The sequence below is a fragment of the Xenopus laevis genome, chromosome 9_10S (assembly GCF_017654675.1).
Source record: "Xenopus laevis strain J_2021 chromosome 9_10S, Xenopus_laevis_v10.1, whole genome shotgun sequence".
Classification (NCBI taxonomy): Eukaryota; Metazoa; Chordata; class Amphibia; order Anura; family Pipidae; genus Xenopus; species Xenopus laevis.
This window is the reverse complement of record NC_054388.1, coordinates 33,144,135-33,161,100: the sequence shown is the minus strand read 5'-3', so window position 1 is coordinate 33,161,100 and position 16,966 is coordinate 33,144,135. Positions and strand designations below refer to the sequence as shown.

Sequence of the window (16,966 nt, the reverse complement as noted above, 5' to 3'; positions counted from 1 at the left end):
CAGATCTGAAAAAAGATCAATTGTGATTCACAGGATATCAGGATGGTCTTTCATCATAGCCTTCAGCTAATATACATGCCAAGAAGACTGTGAAGTATGGTCAGAATTGGCCAAGACAAATCTGGGCGTGTATGGCTAGATTTAGCTTAAAGGAGAAGTAAAGTTTAAAATAGAATAAGGCTAGAAATGCTGTATTTAAACATAAACATGAACTGCACCACACGCCTAATCAAACAAATGATTTATGCTTTCAAAAGTGGCCATAGGGGGACCATTTGGATTTATTTGGAACTGCAATTTAACAGTTGTAAGCTACGTGTTCCATCTCTGATAGAATACAATGCATTTCACAACCCCTTTACCCACTTTCTATGCCAATAGCCTTAACGTAGAAAAACATGTGCCTAGAATGTGCACAGCCATTTCTGCATATAAATACCATATATAAAGGCCATTCATTTTTTCCACGAAGAAACAGGACATATTTTTACCTTTAAATTGTTATATTTGTTAGTTTGTTACATTAGTTCTACCTTTTACCCTACTGCACTCTGAGACCCTTTCATAGACCCTTAAGTCTTGAGATCATGACTCACCTGCAGCCCGGGAATTTTATCCAGCTGGGAAGCCGTCTCCTTTTCCAATAGGATTAAAATGCTTTGAATGGATCCAGGGAAAGAAGCCTAGAACAAAGAGACGTAAGAGTGTAGGTGTTTGCTGAAACATCACATTTAGGAACGTGCCCAAGGTAAAAAAAAATAGCAATCAGGCCACCTTGTAACATACATTTTACATTATGAGAAGACTGGTGCAGTTACTTAATTAAATTCAGTTGGAGTCTGTATTACTGGATGGTGGCCCAACTAATTATATAGCTGTCACTCACTATCAGGCATCAACTCTTATTAGGAGATTATATTGCTATAATTGGCTCATTAGGAAGCAGTCTCATTTTTAAGATTTTAATTTTAGAAAAATCGTGAAAAGATCATTTATGTTAGTAGTAGACACCAGGGTCGGACCAGTCCAACAGGACATGGGAAAATCCCGATGTGCCCCGCCAAACAAGACCTACCTGAAAATGAATGGTAGTAGTTGGTGTTCTTCATAAGAAGCCATCCTACCAGTGGTATCTGGTATTACTCTTTATTAAAGGCTATAGGTGGTGTTCTTCATTAGACAGCTTCCTACCAGTGGTATTAGATAGTTGAGTTTTCATTCAACACCAGACGTATCAAAAATTAACAAGAGCAGCCATTTCACACTTATGCAGTGATTTCCCATCCAGTGGCTCGTGAGCCAAATGTTGCTCACCAACCCCTTGGAAGTTGCAGGTGCTTATTTTTGAATTCCAGGCTTATAGGCAAGTTTTGGTTGCATAAAAACCATGTGTACTCTCAAACAGAGCCTCCTGTACGCTGTCAGTCCACATAGGGCTATCACAGTCTTTATTTGACATCCCCAGAGACTTTTTTCATGCATGTGTTGCTCTCCAACTCTTTTTGCATTTGAATGTGGCTCATGGGTGAAAAGGGTTGGGGACCCCTGCTGTTAGGGCTAAGGTACACAGGGCATTTTGTTTAATGTGGGTTACTTCCCCATACCTCCCAACATTTGGGAAATAAAGAGAGGGGGGAAAAAAGTGTAGCGCTGCAAATTTTTGACCATGCCCAGTTGTATGGCCACACCCCCTAATTACCATGTTCGTTTTACAAAATTTGCCAGGTTATGGAAGTTTGAACATATTTCTGTGTTTTTTTTCCAGTTATTACAATTTTTCTAATGAAGGTGACTTGCCCTTTAAGCTGTGAGTCTAACTTTACCCAAGGGACTTGTTATCTTATATTGTAAAAATTATTTATTTGCTTATAAAATTGTTACAGAGTATCTTATTTGCACCTGGAGGCTGTTCTGGGCTCTCTGCCAAAAGCCAATTAAGTTAGAAACTTTGTTTATTTTTATGGCTTTTCAGTGCAGAGAAAGTCGGGTTTTTCCAGTACAAACGGGGACTGCGGGTGGAGCTGTCAAATGAGGGACTGTAACTCTGAAAACAGGACAGTTGGGAGGTATGCTACCCATAGACAATAGTATGCATTGACATGAATCTTTCTGACTCACACCCATGATTATCAACCTGAAATACACAGGTTTGAAGTTTAGGATAATATGCCATTAAAACTTTAAACAAGCTTATTTCAGGTTGATAATGATGGGTCTGGGGCAACTAACAGAACTTCCCATTAATGGGAAAACTTTCTAACAAAGAACACCACCTACTACTGTTAAATAAGAGTGATACAATTTTCCGCTGGTAGAAAGGCTTTCTAAAGAAGAACACCTATTACCGAAGAGTGACACTTGGTAGTTTGTAAGCATCTTGACTAGCCAGCAAAACATCTTGTGTCCCATAGAATCTAGAAAATGCGTGCCAATAGGTGTCAAAGAAGGGTTTTCTATCAGCAATACATGTTGTTGGCACTTAGGTACAGGCTTTAACTATAGTCATTAGTCTTTAGAAGACTTCTTTCATTAGCAGTAGAATGTTTTTCAGTTAGAAGCAGATGTGATAATCATTAGAAAAGCTTCCTCTGGCTAGTAGATAATTTGGTTAATTAGAAGACCTTTGTCTTGTTAATAGAATGTGTGCCTCGTTAGGCACTGGTAAGTTTCTCAGTAGTAGAATCTCATTAAAAAGTGTTTTCTAGCAGTAACATGTCTGTGATAGTACATCTACTGGTAGTACATTGTCAATTTATTTCCATCAGTAATAAGCAATTCTGTGGCCCACTGAATGTATCTCAGATTTGTAAAGTCATGCGTTAGCAGGCATGTGCATGCTGAGCTGTTTTGCTCATAGCCTAATAAATGTCAATATAAAGTAGCTTTTCAGACACACATTGTGTTTTGGGAGGGTTTCCAATTCTGACATTTCTCAATATACCCTATATGTAATCCTCAGAAGGTTGTGCGCGCTCTTTATTAAGAGGAAGCCAATTGTGTAATTGGACCACAGCTAATTAGGGATTTCCCAGTTTGAGGGAACCGAGGGTTCATCAGAGATGCTTTTGTAATTGTAGCACGGAACAGCTCTTGGCTTGGAGCTCACTACTGACTCATGCTTTTTCCTAACTGCACTTTAGTGTCAGATGAAAACATGTCTAGAACAGGGGAGTAGCTCAGAACAGCTGTCACTACATTGCTGAACCTTGTCTCACCAAGCCTGGAAGTGCCTCACCTGTACTGAGTGTAGAGCAGCATGCAGGCACGGCGATGGGGCTTGTTTCCTGGCATCCACCAGAATCAGCATTCCAAGGTCTTTCACTTCTTTCCTGAACAATGATATCATGATATTGTAAAAAGGAATCATATCTGTATATTATGGTATAACTCTCCCCTAGGGTTGGAAATAATACCAACCTTCCTTAATTATTTACCTTCTTACTTATTAATAATATTGGCATGACATCATCTTTAATGGGCAGGCTGCTGACAACTCTACACACACACATGCAAATCAGATGCATGTAGTATAAATGGTTCACACAGCCTAGTTCTATTTTTAATGATGGCATTGCAATATAAAAAGATTACAACTTTTAAACATAATTTTGCATCCCTTCTGTTTCAGCTGTAGGCCTAAGCAATGTTCCCGCTAATCTCTTTGTGCGTAAAAAAAAATTCTTTTGTGTGCACATTTTAAACTTTGATGCTCAGGTCAGAATTGATACAAATATATCTTTTGTATGGCTTTTCTTTCTGAGTAAAACAAGCGTAACCCAATGTCTGAGAGACTCTTAATGTCTTTGTTATTGCTTATTGAAGCAAAAAAACATTCCAAAGCTTTTCAGTATGGCCAAAGGAAGGCTCTGTTTTATTGGAGCCTAAGGAAGAGATTTTAATTGGACTTGATCACTGTATCCAGTATGGCAGCTATCATGACTGCACGTACTTAAGATACATCCTTGATTATTAGGTTGCTGGATGACCCCTAAGGATATATTCAATGTGCAGTTTCTGTCTATAGATAAAGTACAGATTTTGGCTTTCAGGGAATAGTGGGATTTGTAGCAGTAACAACAGTTGGTTGGTGAGTAGTCTCTTTGTAGAGTTAAAGGTATGAATATTTGGAGAAGCTTTGGTACCTGCTGGAATGACCCAAGAAACACACAATGCCCATAAATCCAGTGTTCTCTTACCTGGAAATAGAACAGAGGTAGAGCAGGAGGCGTGCCACTTCCCTTGTCGAGCACCAAGGAGCATCCCAAGATGTACTGTCAGTGGTCACCTGGATGACGGCCCTGCCCAGCTTGTCACGGCTCCCTGGGTCCACAAAATTAGTAAGTAAATACTACATAGTAAACTATTCAGTGTAGATATGGGCTTAGAACAATGTCATTGATCCCCAACCAGTGGCTTACCAGCAACATGTTGCTCACCAACCGCTTGGATATTGCTCTCAGTGGCCTCAAAGCAAGTGCTTATTTTTGAATTCCTGATTGGAGACAAGTTTTGGTGGCATAAAGCCCAGGTCGTGTACTGCCAAACAGAGCCTCCTGCAGGGTGCCATTTTACATAGGGGTAACAAATAGCCAATCATAACCCACTATTTGGAATGCCAGGGACTTTTTTCATGCTTGCATTTCTCCCCAACTCTTTTTCAAATTTGGGGATCCCTGATGTAAGTTATAATACTGCTAGTATAACTTTAAGGTACCATCAGCCCTTACTCTTGCAATTATTATTAGTGTATCAAGAAAATGTCTTTGGGTGATGTAATTTTAAAGTCTTTACCAGTGATACCCACCTGGAAGACATGCAATTCCTGAATATAAAAGTTTAGCGCTCAGATCTTGGCACTGGATGGGAGGGTCTTGGATATTCTCAGAGGGAACAATGACTTTTACAGGAGATCCTACTATGGACACCCACAGTCCAGCTTTGGAAGGCACCTTCTGAACCGTGGAAGTCACCTCAAGACCAGAGTTGCCATTGGCTGCAGTTGCTGCAGAAAGGAGTCACAAAGAGATTGTTTTGTTAGTCTACAACACAAAAAAAAACCAAAATAGTTTGAGATGTTGCACATTTATAGGTAAGCTTTACCATAACTTAATCATTAATGCCTGTAACATATTCAAATGACCTGTAACATGTAGTTTATGTGAAATGTACCTGGTACCTAGGTGTGTTTTCCCTTACTGATTTAGGATTACCCAAAACAAATGATGGATAAGTGGTTGGGCCTGGTAATGTGGCAATTTCTTATATTTTAAGCTGGTCATAAAAAGTTAGGTGTAGGCATAGGAAGCAGAAGCAGCAGCCTAGGGCACAACTGCATAGGGGGCACACAAAGGAACAGCCGGTGTAGGACTGGAAGTTTGCTGGGAGTTTGCCAGTGGTAGCAATGAGTGAAAGTGGCTATGTAAAGTACCTCTGGGGCAGGTGGGATTTCTCGGAGTGAGCAAGCATTCACCAGGGAGAAAGATCAAGTGGGGGGGGGGGTGTAAGATTAGTGACCAGGATATGGGTTACCTGGCATTGTATACAGCCCAACATTAACTCTTGTATGGGTCATAAACAATAGCCACCCAGCTTATTTTAAGGATAAATCAGATCTCAATCATGAAGGATAGAAAATCCTGTTAATGCTGTATTAAGCTACTGTAAGAATGCAGTCATTTCCAGATTGATCTGTGTGGGTCTCTTTATGAAATGATTGCCTCCTGGGCGAATTATTCAATCAGGGCAAGAACAAGGTCCCCAGGTCCCTGTAATGTTGTTTAAGATCTCAACAACTGGCCTATCTCCAAATACAATTGCATCTCTCTCTGAGAGTTGCAGCTTGATATTTGCTACTCTGTTTCTTTTCATCCAGAGACCGAGCCACTGCCTGGTCACGCGATGGCTGTTTTTGAAAGAATAGGATAGGTTTTATTGTTTGTATATCACTTCCCATTTAGTCTATTACCTTTGGGTCAGTCTATACATCTTGGTCAGTCCTGCTTTAAACCCAATACACCTCTAAATATGAAGCACAGAGTAACCATTTTTAAAACAAACAAACAAACAAACAAACAAAAAACTACTATTTCCCCAAACTGGGGTGCAGGCTCACCCAAAAAAATGTAGTGCCTGCTAAACACAATTATGGGGACTAGGGGCCCTTGCTCTTGCATTGCTTGAATGATTTGGCTAACAATCAATTAATTCATACAGGGCAATACACAGATCAATTAGGAAATAACTTTATATTCATTCTAGTAGTGAAGTGGATTTTTTTGACTCAACAAGGATGAGCCATCCCTCAAAATTATATTAGTTATGTAAACAGTCTCCCTAATAGCAATGTTAAAGAAACTGTGGGCTATTTGCTGGGCATCTGCCTTTCAGCATGCATTTATTGTGTGAAAATGTATGCTTCCACATTCTCTGCACCAACCAACTTCCAGACCCCAACGACTCCCCTGGGGTCAGGCACTGGGGGATGTCAAAATCTCCTGACCAGTCTCCAGTGCCGCTTTGTAGCCTTGCCTTGACTTGCCTGATTATGCCAAGTAGCACTCTAATCTGCATAGTGTTTATAGCTCTTGAGATCACATGGTACCCCAGTTCTGCCAAGAAGAAACCAGCCCCCACACACACAGCTTTGATATATTACACCATAAGATGCCCTCAAACCCATATTCTACTGCTGGGGTCATACACTAGGCCATGATCTCTTTCTAGATAGTAACATCCCTCATTCCAATCGAGAAGAACAAAAAAATAGAACAGTAGAAATTCATGAAAAAGTACAGTGACTGGTTGGTATAGGGAATTTCCCTTTTGTATTGTTTTTTCCTTAATAGTTTTAAATTCCACTATAGAATATAAAGAATTAACAGAGAACTTTGTCTCATTGACTAGTTGCATTTATATGCTCATGTGCTTTGCTATATTGCTTGTCTCAGTAGAGGCATTCTTCAAAGATACTAGGTATTCATTACTGTCTATTTAAAGGGTAGCACCAGAAGAGACTGATGCTGGAGACAAATGAGGAATTCTGTCCATTTGGTCATTGGTTAAACAGAACACTGTTCAATTTGGCTACATAAACACTGGGCTAGATTTGCAAATACAGAGCTCTCAGAGTTCCTCTCTAATGTCACCCATATGACTAGTTCAAGCGGCAGAGTCATTAAAGGAAGTGACACCATAAAATAAAAGCGTTTTAAAAGAATGAAAATATAATGTACTGTTCCTGTGCATTGGTAAATGTTATGTGTTTGCTTTAGAAAGACAACAATACTATAAATAATTATAAGGTTATAGCGTAGCCTTGGGGCAGCCATTCTAATAAAGGAGAAAAGGCACAGGCTACTTGGAAGATAACAGATAAGATCTGCAATAGAATACAATGGGATTTCTGCAAAATGTATCTGTTATCTGCTGTGTAACCTGTACCCTGCAGCTTCTGGTATAGGTCTATTACATCCCTGATCCAAAAATTTGCTTTTTAGCAGAATACATTCACTATGCAAGCCATCATCATTCTAATGTAAATACCATTCACATCCTTCAACCATGCCCCCCACAAACATGCAAAATCTTTATGACTTTTTGCCACAGAATAAACATTGCTATATTTTTCTGTTACATGAAATATCCAGCTTATAGATAATGTATACATTTTAAATTCATCCCCACATAAGTGCTCCACACTTTTATTAAGACTTCTTCAGGCTATAGTGATGTAAATGTATGTAAAATGATGGAGACTCTATATTCTTCATTTGTTAAATGGACTCTATAAAATCATATGTACCTTTTTGTACCTATTGCATGCATAAAGAGTAGTATGAAAAATCTGAAGGAAGGACCTGACCAGTGTTTTTTTTTAGCCTACCTTTTCCACAGAATTTACTCCTGCTAAGGCGGGGGGAACAAACAGCAGACACTCTCCTCCAGGTGCCACCATATTGGTTGGCATTGGCATCCATGGCAATTCCATCTCCTGGTGATGAGCAACTCCGTTGACCTCTTAGAAATGAAAGTCTGTGTACAAGAGATGGAGAAGGTTCTAAACCAGGTGTGGTGTTGGGCTTGGGATTTCTTGAAGTGCTCTGACTAGACATGTCTCCAGTTCTATTAGTTTCTGCTTTTCCTGGCAACAACTTGTTGGAGGGCAAGTGGGCCTGATTCTTGCGTCTTGAGCAGAGAGGACTTTCCAAAGCAGCAAATGTGGTGGATAGCTGTGCTCTGCTCAATGGATCTTCCAAAATGTTCGCCATGGGTACAGAACTAAAACTAACTGGATTTTTTAAAGCAGCAAGGTATGACTGTCGAAAATGGCACTTTGTCTCCTGAGCATCCAAGCCTTTGTTAAACCTTCTTCTTAAACAAGGGGTGCAAGCTCCTTCCTTGCTCGTCAGAACTCGGCCACAGATCCACTTTTTATTATTATTTGTAGTAATACTTAAAACAGAATCTCCATTAGCGACAGGGGGATCCCCCATCTCAGGCGGGCAAGATGAGTAGATGTGCTCTGCCGAAGCAGCTATGTCTAAAAGGTCCACATAGTCTCCTTCTATCTCCTGGTGAGACACATCCTCTAAACTTGGTTTCATCAGACCACTGATCTGCTCTATGGTCTGTGCATGGTCCAGGTTGTCTATAAATCTAACAGAATGAATGTTCTTGTTCTGCATAGACCTTTCTCTCGTGCCTACTGTCCTGCTGCAGTTGGCATTTCCATAAGGCACTGGAATGGATGGTAGATAAGCAGGCATGCACACTTGCTGTGGCAGCTTCTGTTCTACTGGGTAGCTTTGGAAGAGGTGAATTTTTCAAGACACCTGTTACTTTACCACCACAGTGTAGTGTACCTTGTGTCCCTATAAGACCCAATCAATCAGCAGCCAGAGACAGGGTTACAGATGATGTTTAGCTCAGCACATATCTCTTGTAATAAGAGGTGACATCTGGAGAAGGCAGTTGGATATTTAGTTAGAAGCTCAAAAGTAAATAATCCATTAGAGAGAATCTCGTTATCACTCTCCTACAAAGTTGCATGACTGTGTTCACATAGGGATTTACAGAACCTGCAGAAGGAGAAAATGAAATCTATGAGACAAAGTCTGACATGTTCACGGAAAACAGAGAGATTTGTATGCAAGGCTGCGGAAGTCAGGACAGCCAGATCACAACTATAAATATCTCCCTGTGCCATCTCTTACATTTTAATGCACTTTCTTTATCATATAAATGCTAGTTTGGGAGGTGTTTGAATGCAGATGGATCTGAGAAATAATGCTATAAACATACAGCCCAAACAGTCTCTTTTATTTATATATTTATTTATCACCGGCAATGCTCACAGGTGCCTTAAATTTCTGCTGCGCTGTCAGAATAAATAAGTGTTTATGCTATGGAAGAATCATTTTATTGGGCTATAAAGGGGCCTAAGCGATTGTGCAAAGAAACCCATATTTCTCCCTTAAGAGTGGAAGCAGCCATACTGATTTCTCTGCTGAAGTAAATTGCTTTAATATACATAGGCTCCCATGACCAGTGACTTCATGGCCAAAAAAATAAAAAAGCTATTTTAAATTATTGTTATTATTTTCACATATAACTTCCCTTATATTGAGATTTGTTCACATTAGGGTTAGCCTGTTTAAATGGTAATCCAGTTGATTTGGATTTTACCTAACCTGCTATCTGTCACAGTAGACTATGCTTTCCCAGTGCATTCTGGGAAAAGCTTTCTGGCGTACAGAAGCAAGAACAACAAAAAGCTGGAGTGGAACAGAAGCAAACTTCCAAGGGTTTTAAGTAGGAATGCAAGTCATTGTACCCTACCTCCTGCTGTTGGACTTCTAGGAAAAGAAATGTGGGTTCCGTGGTCTCATTCTGACATCTGATGAGATTTCTTGCTTACGGCCGTTGATCGTGTTGAATTTTTTGGGTCTGATGAGCTGTGCCTATCAGAAATAAGAATAGAACAGAAGACCCCCAAGCACCTTCAGTCACTACTAGCCTCCCTTAGCAGTACTCCTCCCTCCCTGCATTACCCTTCCATTGATGTGATTGGAGAGCAGGTTTCCGAATTTAGCCTTACTAAAGACAGAGGAATGTAGAGACATAGCCTGGTGTCAGAGTCTGTCAGACTTTAATAGAAACCCCCTTCCCCCACTCCTTGCTTCCACTGATCGGAAACTAACAGTTGTATCAACAGTCACCTGCTGAGACCCCTCGAACCCATTCATCCACCCCTCCCAGCCCAAAACCTCAGCTACTGTAGTATAGTGCCTGTGCCAGGGAATGGGAGCGGATAGCCAGCCTCTTAGAATCCAGTGCTCTGGTTCTTTCTGTGCATACAAAAAGTTTAGTGCAAGTAAAGTGCATGGAATAAGAAAGAGATAAAAATGATTTGTCCACTGCTACTTTCTGCCAGAGGGCTTTGGACAAAATGCCTTGTCTGCCATTTTGCAGACAGTTTGTATAATCTTTTTATAATCTGCACCATAGTTCAAAAACATACTAGCAAGTTAATTTGCTGATGGTGAAACTGATCCTGGTATTTTTGCTTGTGGCAGAGAAATTAGACTGCAAGCTCCTCTGGAAAGCTCATGGACTATCCATTCATAATAAACAAAAGCAACGAATATCTGTAAAACATATTCTTATAAACTTGTTCAGTGATGCTATTTGAGCCACCAGACTCACTAAAACTTGTGTACTATAAAAATAATGTACCCCCTACCAACCTGGGGCTCCCAAGCTGCCAGAGAATGAATTTTACTAACAGAATATTATATATATTGTAACTTTGCAGGTACTATCTGCAGAACTTAAAAGCAGGGGAGTAAATACAGAAAAAGCAAACCCTGCCCCAGGGGGGCCAGGAGCAAAAGGGGGCCCCATGAGGCCGTAATTAATAAGCAATTTTAACATATATTGGTAAAACAGGGGCCCTAAAATTAATTTGCTGTGGGGTCCACTAATATCTAGTTACACCACTGCTTAGAAGACAGAGGGTATACATACAGTAGGGAACGATAATCTATCTATCTATCTATCTATCTAGATATTATCTGTCCCTGAATGTAAATAAAAACAAGATGCTTTTTGTTAGAGGCTCAATTTGCCAGCCTGGAGTGATGGATTTAATGTGTCAGAGTGAGGGGTTGCTAAGAAGATTAACATATATTCAGTTCTCCGTTAGGGGCTGAATAGGAATTAGAAATGAATTATTTGCAGCATGGGTATTGTGTTTAAGGGGCATGAAGTGCAGGAGAAGCACTGAATGGAATCCTGGCCAAGCCTCTGGTTCTTGTTTCTGGGTACAGAGACCTGATAACAATAAAGCAGTGTTTTCCCTTTACTCTGAGGTTGCAACTTACCCAACACTAAACACAGGCTAAAACAGTTTTGTTCATCAGTTCTGACTATTTGATTTGATGCCGCCCTTTCATTTGCAGCGACAGTAATGAGGAGATTTCATTATTACTTTGTGAACATTCACACAGACAAACAAAAAAATCACCAGAAGCTATTGCACTATTTGTACTACATACACTTTAAAATCTTAGATCCCACAGTGGCTGAATAAGTTGCAACTAGTTCAAGATGTCTTAAGCTGGCCATAGACGCAAAGATCCGATCAAACGAATCCTTGAACGATCGGACTTCCCCATCTCCCAACCTGCCATTAACCATTCAGATCAAATAAAGTAGAAAAGAACAGATCATGCGATATTCTGCCCCTGACAGCAATCTTATGAAAGTTATGTCCGACCAAAGCTAGTGACAGTCTCCCACTGAGAACTGTCCGATTGGCAATACATGCAGAGATATTACCCACAGCCGACATATATTTTCGAACCTGTCCGATCGACCAAATGACCAATCTCCGCCAGACGAAAAATGTTGATACTCTTCACACATGGTCCGAAAATCGTACGAATCCTCGATTCGTATGATCGGATATTTGCGTCTATGGCCAGCTTTAATCACAGTTATAAAGTTGCTTGTGTGAGCAAGCTCTTCAACAGCCTTTTTAATTGCCCCGTTATGAGTCTGAATAGGCAGATAATAGGAGACAGTTCCTCCTTTTTTGTTTTCCTGGAGTGATAAGTGGCAGTAATTACATTCCTGCCTCTTTAAATATTCACCCTTTGGTGTTAAATGAACTTTGTCCAGTCTATTGTTTGAACCTCTCTACTGGGCTTGCAAAGTAATAAGGACATGTGCTCACAGAACTTAACAAAGCTCCAGACAACAACAGCTGTTAATGCTGAGCCCAATAAATGTCCTAGTACTTGCACCCTAAGGAGAGGGCTAACCCTGCATCTTAGGGGTGACAAGCAAAAGACATTGGTAGATGTATTCCTGATGAAGGTCACAGAGGTGACATAAAACGTTGGGTATTACATAGCACTAATGAACGTTAGTTTTCTTTTTTCCACCAAGTCCTGTGCTGTGCCCGTTTTTCAGTTACATGGTATGACACTGTATGTTTAAGAGAAGAACACAAAAATAAACGCTAGCTATACATGGGTAATTCTTAGTATGGAATTATTGTTAGGTAAACCGTTATCCAGAAAGCTCTGAATTAAGGGAGGGCCATCTCTCGTAGACTACATTATAATTAATTCCAAGTTTTAAATAGATTTTCTTTTTCTCTGTAATAATAAACCAGTACATTGTACTTGACCCAACAAGGATGAGTGAATCCATAATGGAGGCAAAAAGAATCCTGTTGAGTGTGTTTAATGTTTAAATGTTTTTTCAAATAGACAAAGTATGGAGATCCAAAGTATGGAAAAAACCCTTATCCGGAAAACCCCAGGTCCCAAACATTCAGGATAACTGCCATTCCAATATCTGCATTACATTAGCATTACTTTATCAGCAATAATTTGGATATGAGACAAACTTTCCACTAACCTGGGTTTTCTTGTTCCCTTTTTAAAAGCCCTAAAGCCTCTTTTTTGCATCTCTGCATTCTCTTGTGACTGTAGCTCTTTAAGATTTGCTCCATTCAGTTCTTTCTGCCAGAAAGGAACAATAGATCCCTGGGATAAAGGGAAAGTGTGGGCCGGGGAGTTTAAAAGCTGCTTGCAGAGAGGGATTTTGTGATTGTCCATTAACCCCATCCCACTTTCTTTCTCTCTTGTTAAATCACTCTTGTGTAAAACTGCAGACACTTAGATGCTGTTTTCATATTATCCCAGCATAAGAGAACAGTAAATGCTCAGGTAAATGGTGAGAGAACATGCGAGTATTTACCCGTTTCCTCCAGCGGAAATATCGCTAGTCAGGGCCTGCTACTACAAAGGCAGACTTTTTCAAATCAAAATTGTATATCCTTGCTTGACATCAGAATAAATAGATAGGGCAGCTCTGTCAAACTCAGGGGCAAATATGTTTTGTTGGGGAGGGAGTTAACATTCTAGTGCATGTACAAACCATAAGAATGAGGAATGCACGTAGCACAAGTGGCATTTATACTCAGTGCTATTTCGTACAACATGCAACAAACAAATTAGAACTTTGCTAAGTACCCATGATTGGACAATTGAGATTAAGGTCCATGACTAACCAGTGAACAGCTGCTTCTCTGGCATATTGTTATCTCCTTACTTACAGTTACAAGTAGCAAAGTAACTTGGTCAGAAAAAGACACGTTCATTGAGTACAGTCTATAATGTCTATAGGGAATGGAAAAAACCCACCTGAAGTCTCTCCAATTTGCATCGGGGGGGGACCAATTCCTTTCTGACTCCAAGACCAGTAACAATTGGTGGTCAGGGGCCCCCATAAAAGTTAAAAAAACATTCACTGATTGCCAGCCCCCCAAAAACTTAAAAACCCACTGGTGGCCATGGTCCCCCCTACAAGTTAAAAAAAATGGTGGTCAGGGCCCCATAGAAGTTAGAAAAAACATTGGTGGCCAGGGGCCTATTGAGGATTCAAATAATAAATTGGTGGCCAGGGGTTTAATAAAATAAAAAAACAAAACACATTGCTATTCAGTGGAACTTACCTTAGGATCTTCCTGTAGGTGACTTTTCAGCTTCGGCTCCTTTTGTGACTTTGGGTTTCTGGCAATTAAGGTTTTCATTGCTTTGGGTCAGCACTTCGGGACTTCAGGTTCCGCTCACTCACTATTAAGGAGGGCCAGGCTAATTCAGAAAGTGCAGCACAGCCAGGCCCCCCTTTAGGCTGGGCCTGGTACAACTGTACCCATTGTGCCCCCCAGATGGTGGCCCTGATTACTTTGTCTCCCTTGTAGATTGGCTCTCGTAGCCAGGGCAATCCCGCTATTGACTACTAACAATACACAAATGAAACCATACATCAATTATGTAAACTATACTGTATATATAAACTGTTATGTACAGTAAAAATATATAATAAAAGATAGCAGGAACACAAGTCCCTTCGTTTTTCAAACAACTATTTCCAAAAATATACCATATTCTATGATTTAAAAAGGTTTACAGATTAAAGCTTGAGCACATCAAATCGTATTTGAATAAACACAGATACGCTATCCGTTATTTAACGCTCGGAATTATGAGAAGGCCAAAGACTTCATGTTAATCAAATGATTAAAATTGATTTTTTTCCCCTTTTCTCTGTAATAGTAAGACATTACCTTCTACATGATCCTAACTAAGATAACTAAGATATAATTAATCCTTTCCCTGCAGGGAAAACAATCCAATTGGGTTTATTTCATGTTGAAATTATTTTTTAGTAGATATACAGTATGGTGATCCAAATAATGGAAATACCCCCATATCCAGAATGCACCATGCTCCAAGCATTCTAGATAATAGGTCCCATACCTCTACAAAAACACATTCCCTGCTTAATTTAAAAGACCCAGGCCTGTAACTGGTAGTTGATTTGTGCACATTATAATTTGGCTAAAACGGATCAGGTGCAAGCTGGGTTACGAGCCATTTATTGCAAAAGAGTAATTACTATAGAATGATGGGTAAGAACAATATTTTATATTTTTATGAGCCCTGTATATGGTTAGAGAAGCAGAAGCATTCAATAAACTTCACGGGTTCCAGTATAAAACTGCAGTGGTAAGAGAAAAGTGTTGCCCTGTGCCAAATAATCAATGTATTTCCTAAATTTGATTTAAACATAGTCCCAAATGCCTAAAACTGCCCATACTCTAATACCCTGCTTTGGTGTGAGGAGTAACAGGTGAGGGCTCAGAGGACTCTCATAAGATGCTAAGTGGAGACATTCCATGCGTCCTAGAGATTTTAGTTATACACACAAGTGAACAAAGGCTGTGGGGTCACTTGCTGTGCTGCAATTATTGCATATACGGCTGTAAGGAAAAAGTAAGAATGTCGAAAAGTATTTTAATAAACCTCCCTGTGTCAAAGAGAACTAAAGTTCAGCACAGGCCACCCTGCTTGTCAGTCATTATGTGAGTGTCTAGCATAGGAGGATTTTCAATAAGGCTAGGGGAGGCTAAGCCTCCCCAAACCTATCTGACTCCGAAAATAAAAAGAAATAAAACAAAATAAAACCTGCTCCGTTGCTGACTGCATTGTTCCTTTAATCACGGATTGGTCGCTTCCAAACCACAATGCTGAAGAGATCAGTTGCACTCTGATTCGATATATGTGGTCTGTAGCTTGTCCAATCAGAGCACAGTTGACTTTACAGACAGTGAAATGTACCAACCAGGTACAGAGTAGGCGTGGCTGGGAAAACTTTACCGACTGAAGGCAGCATGGCAGAAGGGAGACTAATATAAAGAAGTTGGAACATCCAGCTGGGCATGATTGCAAATTTCATTCAACTCACAGGTACTAAATACAGCAGCTTCTCCACCAGCTTGTATAAGTATTAAAGGTTTTTCAGGTTCTTTTTCCTTTTTATATTTTTTTTGCTCCGTTTCTTGTTGCTTTATACTAGTTTTTCTGACTTTTTTCATTGTTGTATTCAAGGAAACAGCCCTTTGTTATACCTACCATTTTCCTGAGACTCTTATATGTAAATTAGCATTTCATTTCCCACTGAGTATAATGTGCCAGGACCCACTGTCTCCCACCAAGTATAATGTGCCAGGACCCACTGTCTCCCACCGAGTAAAATGAGCCAGGACCCACTGTCTCCCACCGAGTAAAATGAGCCAGGACCCACTGTCTCCCACCAAGTATAAAGTGCCAGGACCCACTGTCCAGGAGGGTCCACATCACTAGTACAAAGAGCACGATTGCCCTCTCTCCACTAGAAGAAATTAATTTCCAGTTTGATAACCAGAAATTTGGCTCTTAAATTTATCAGGAGAGGCTTTTTGCGAGTTTTTAAGCTCATCTCATTGGCCCAACTCCCCTGAATGCAATTCTTCATTATTGTCACATCTTTTTTTTTGCTAAAGATAAAATCGGAATTCATGATATTTGAGTCAGACTATGTTAGGATAGCGAGGCAGCTGCAAATAAATCTGCTTGGTTGAAGGGGTCACCTTTGTTAGGTGGTGACTGCATACCTCTTTAGATTTTAAATTAAGAGCTTCCACCTGCTAATTTCTAGTTACTAGAAAGTCCCTTTCCCCAGTTGGTCATGGTTATACATAAATGTGCACACTGGGCACATGTAACCTGCTTTGACCAGGTTGTAAAGGTTATACAGACTCCAATGGAGGAAAAGTAAAGTATAGTAGATGTGTCAACCTAGGTGTGCTTTTGTGGAATGCAGAACAACAGCCATTGTAGAAATGGATTAAAAGTTACTTTTGTTGTGCCTTTATTTGCCCTTCAATTACAAAGCTGCATGAGTATAACTTATTTTGTGCAAAGAACATTTTCTCCATGATGATCTGGATTTGTGCCTCTTAAAAAGAGTTTCCATATTACTTATCTCCAATATGGTTATTTGATACTTTCCCTAAACAACAGCAGTATCACTATCGCCTCCAAGGGCACTGAAAGACACAGTTATTATC

At 40.0% G+C, this 16,966-nt stretch overlaps 1 protein-coding gene across 4 annotated transcripts in view; it reads right to left on the bottom strand.

The window, feature by feature from the left end:
* LOC108702747 (pleckstrin homology domain-containing family G member 4B-like) overlaps positions 1-15,612 on the bottom strand; it is a 31,775-nt gene extending 16,163 nt beyond the window's left edge. Inside the window, exons 1-9 of one of the 4 annotated variants that reach the window (XM_018238394.2) lie at positions 15,543-15,605; positions 14,027-14,313; positions 12,928-13,055; positions 9,838-9,959; positions 7,883-9,077; positions 4,805-5,002; positions 4,197-4,320; positions 3,236-3,329; positions 597-683 (exon numbers count right to left, since the gene is read on the bottom strand). In XM_018238394.2, coding sequence (XP_018093883.1) covers positions 597-683; positions 3,236-3,329; positions 4,197-4,320; positions 4,805-5,002; positions 7,883-8,765 — 1,386 coding nt within the window. In that variant the 5' untranslated portion in view covers positions 8,766-9,077; positions 9,838-9,959; positions 12,928-13,055; positions 14,027-14,313; positions 15,543-15,605. Of the gene's footprint in view, positions 1-596; positions 684-3,235; positions 3,330-4,196; positions 4,321-4,804; positions 5,003-7,882; positions 9,078-9,837; positions 10,879-12,927; positions 13,056-14,026; positions 14,314-15,542 lie in introns of those variants that run through there. The other 3 variants (XM_041578515.1, XM_018238395.2, XM_018238393.2) reach the window with 3 other exon arrangements.
* Positions 15,613-16,966: the final 1,354 nt, after the last annotated feature.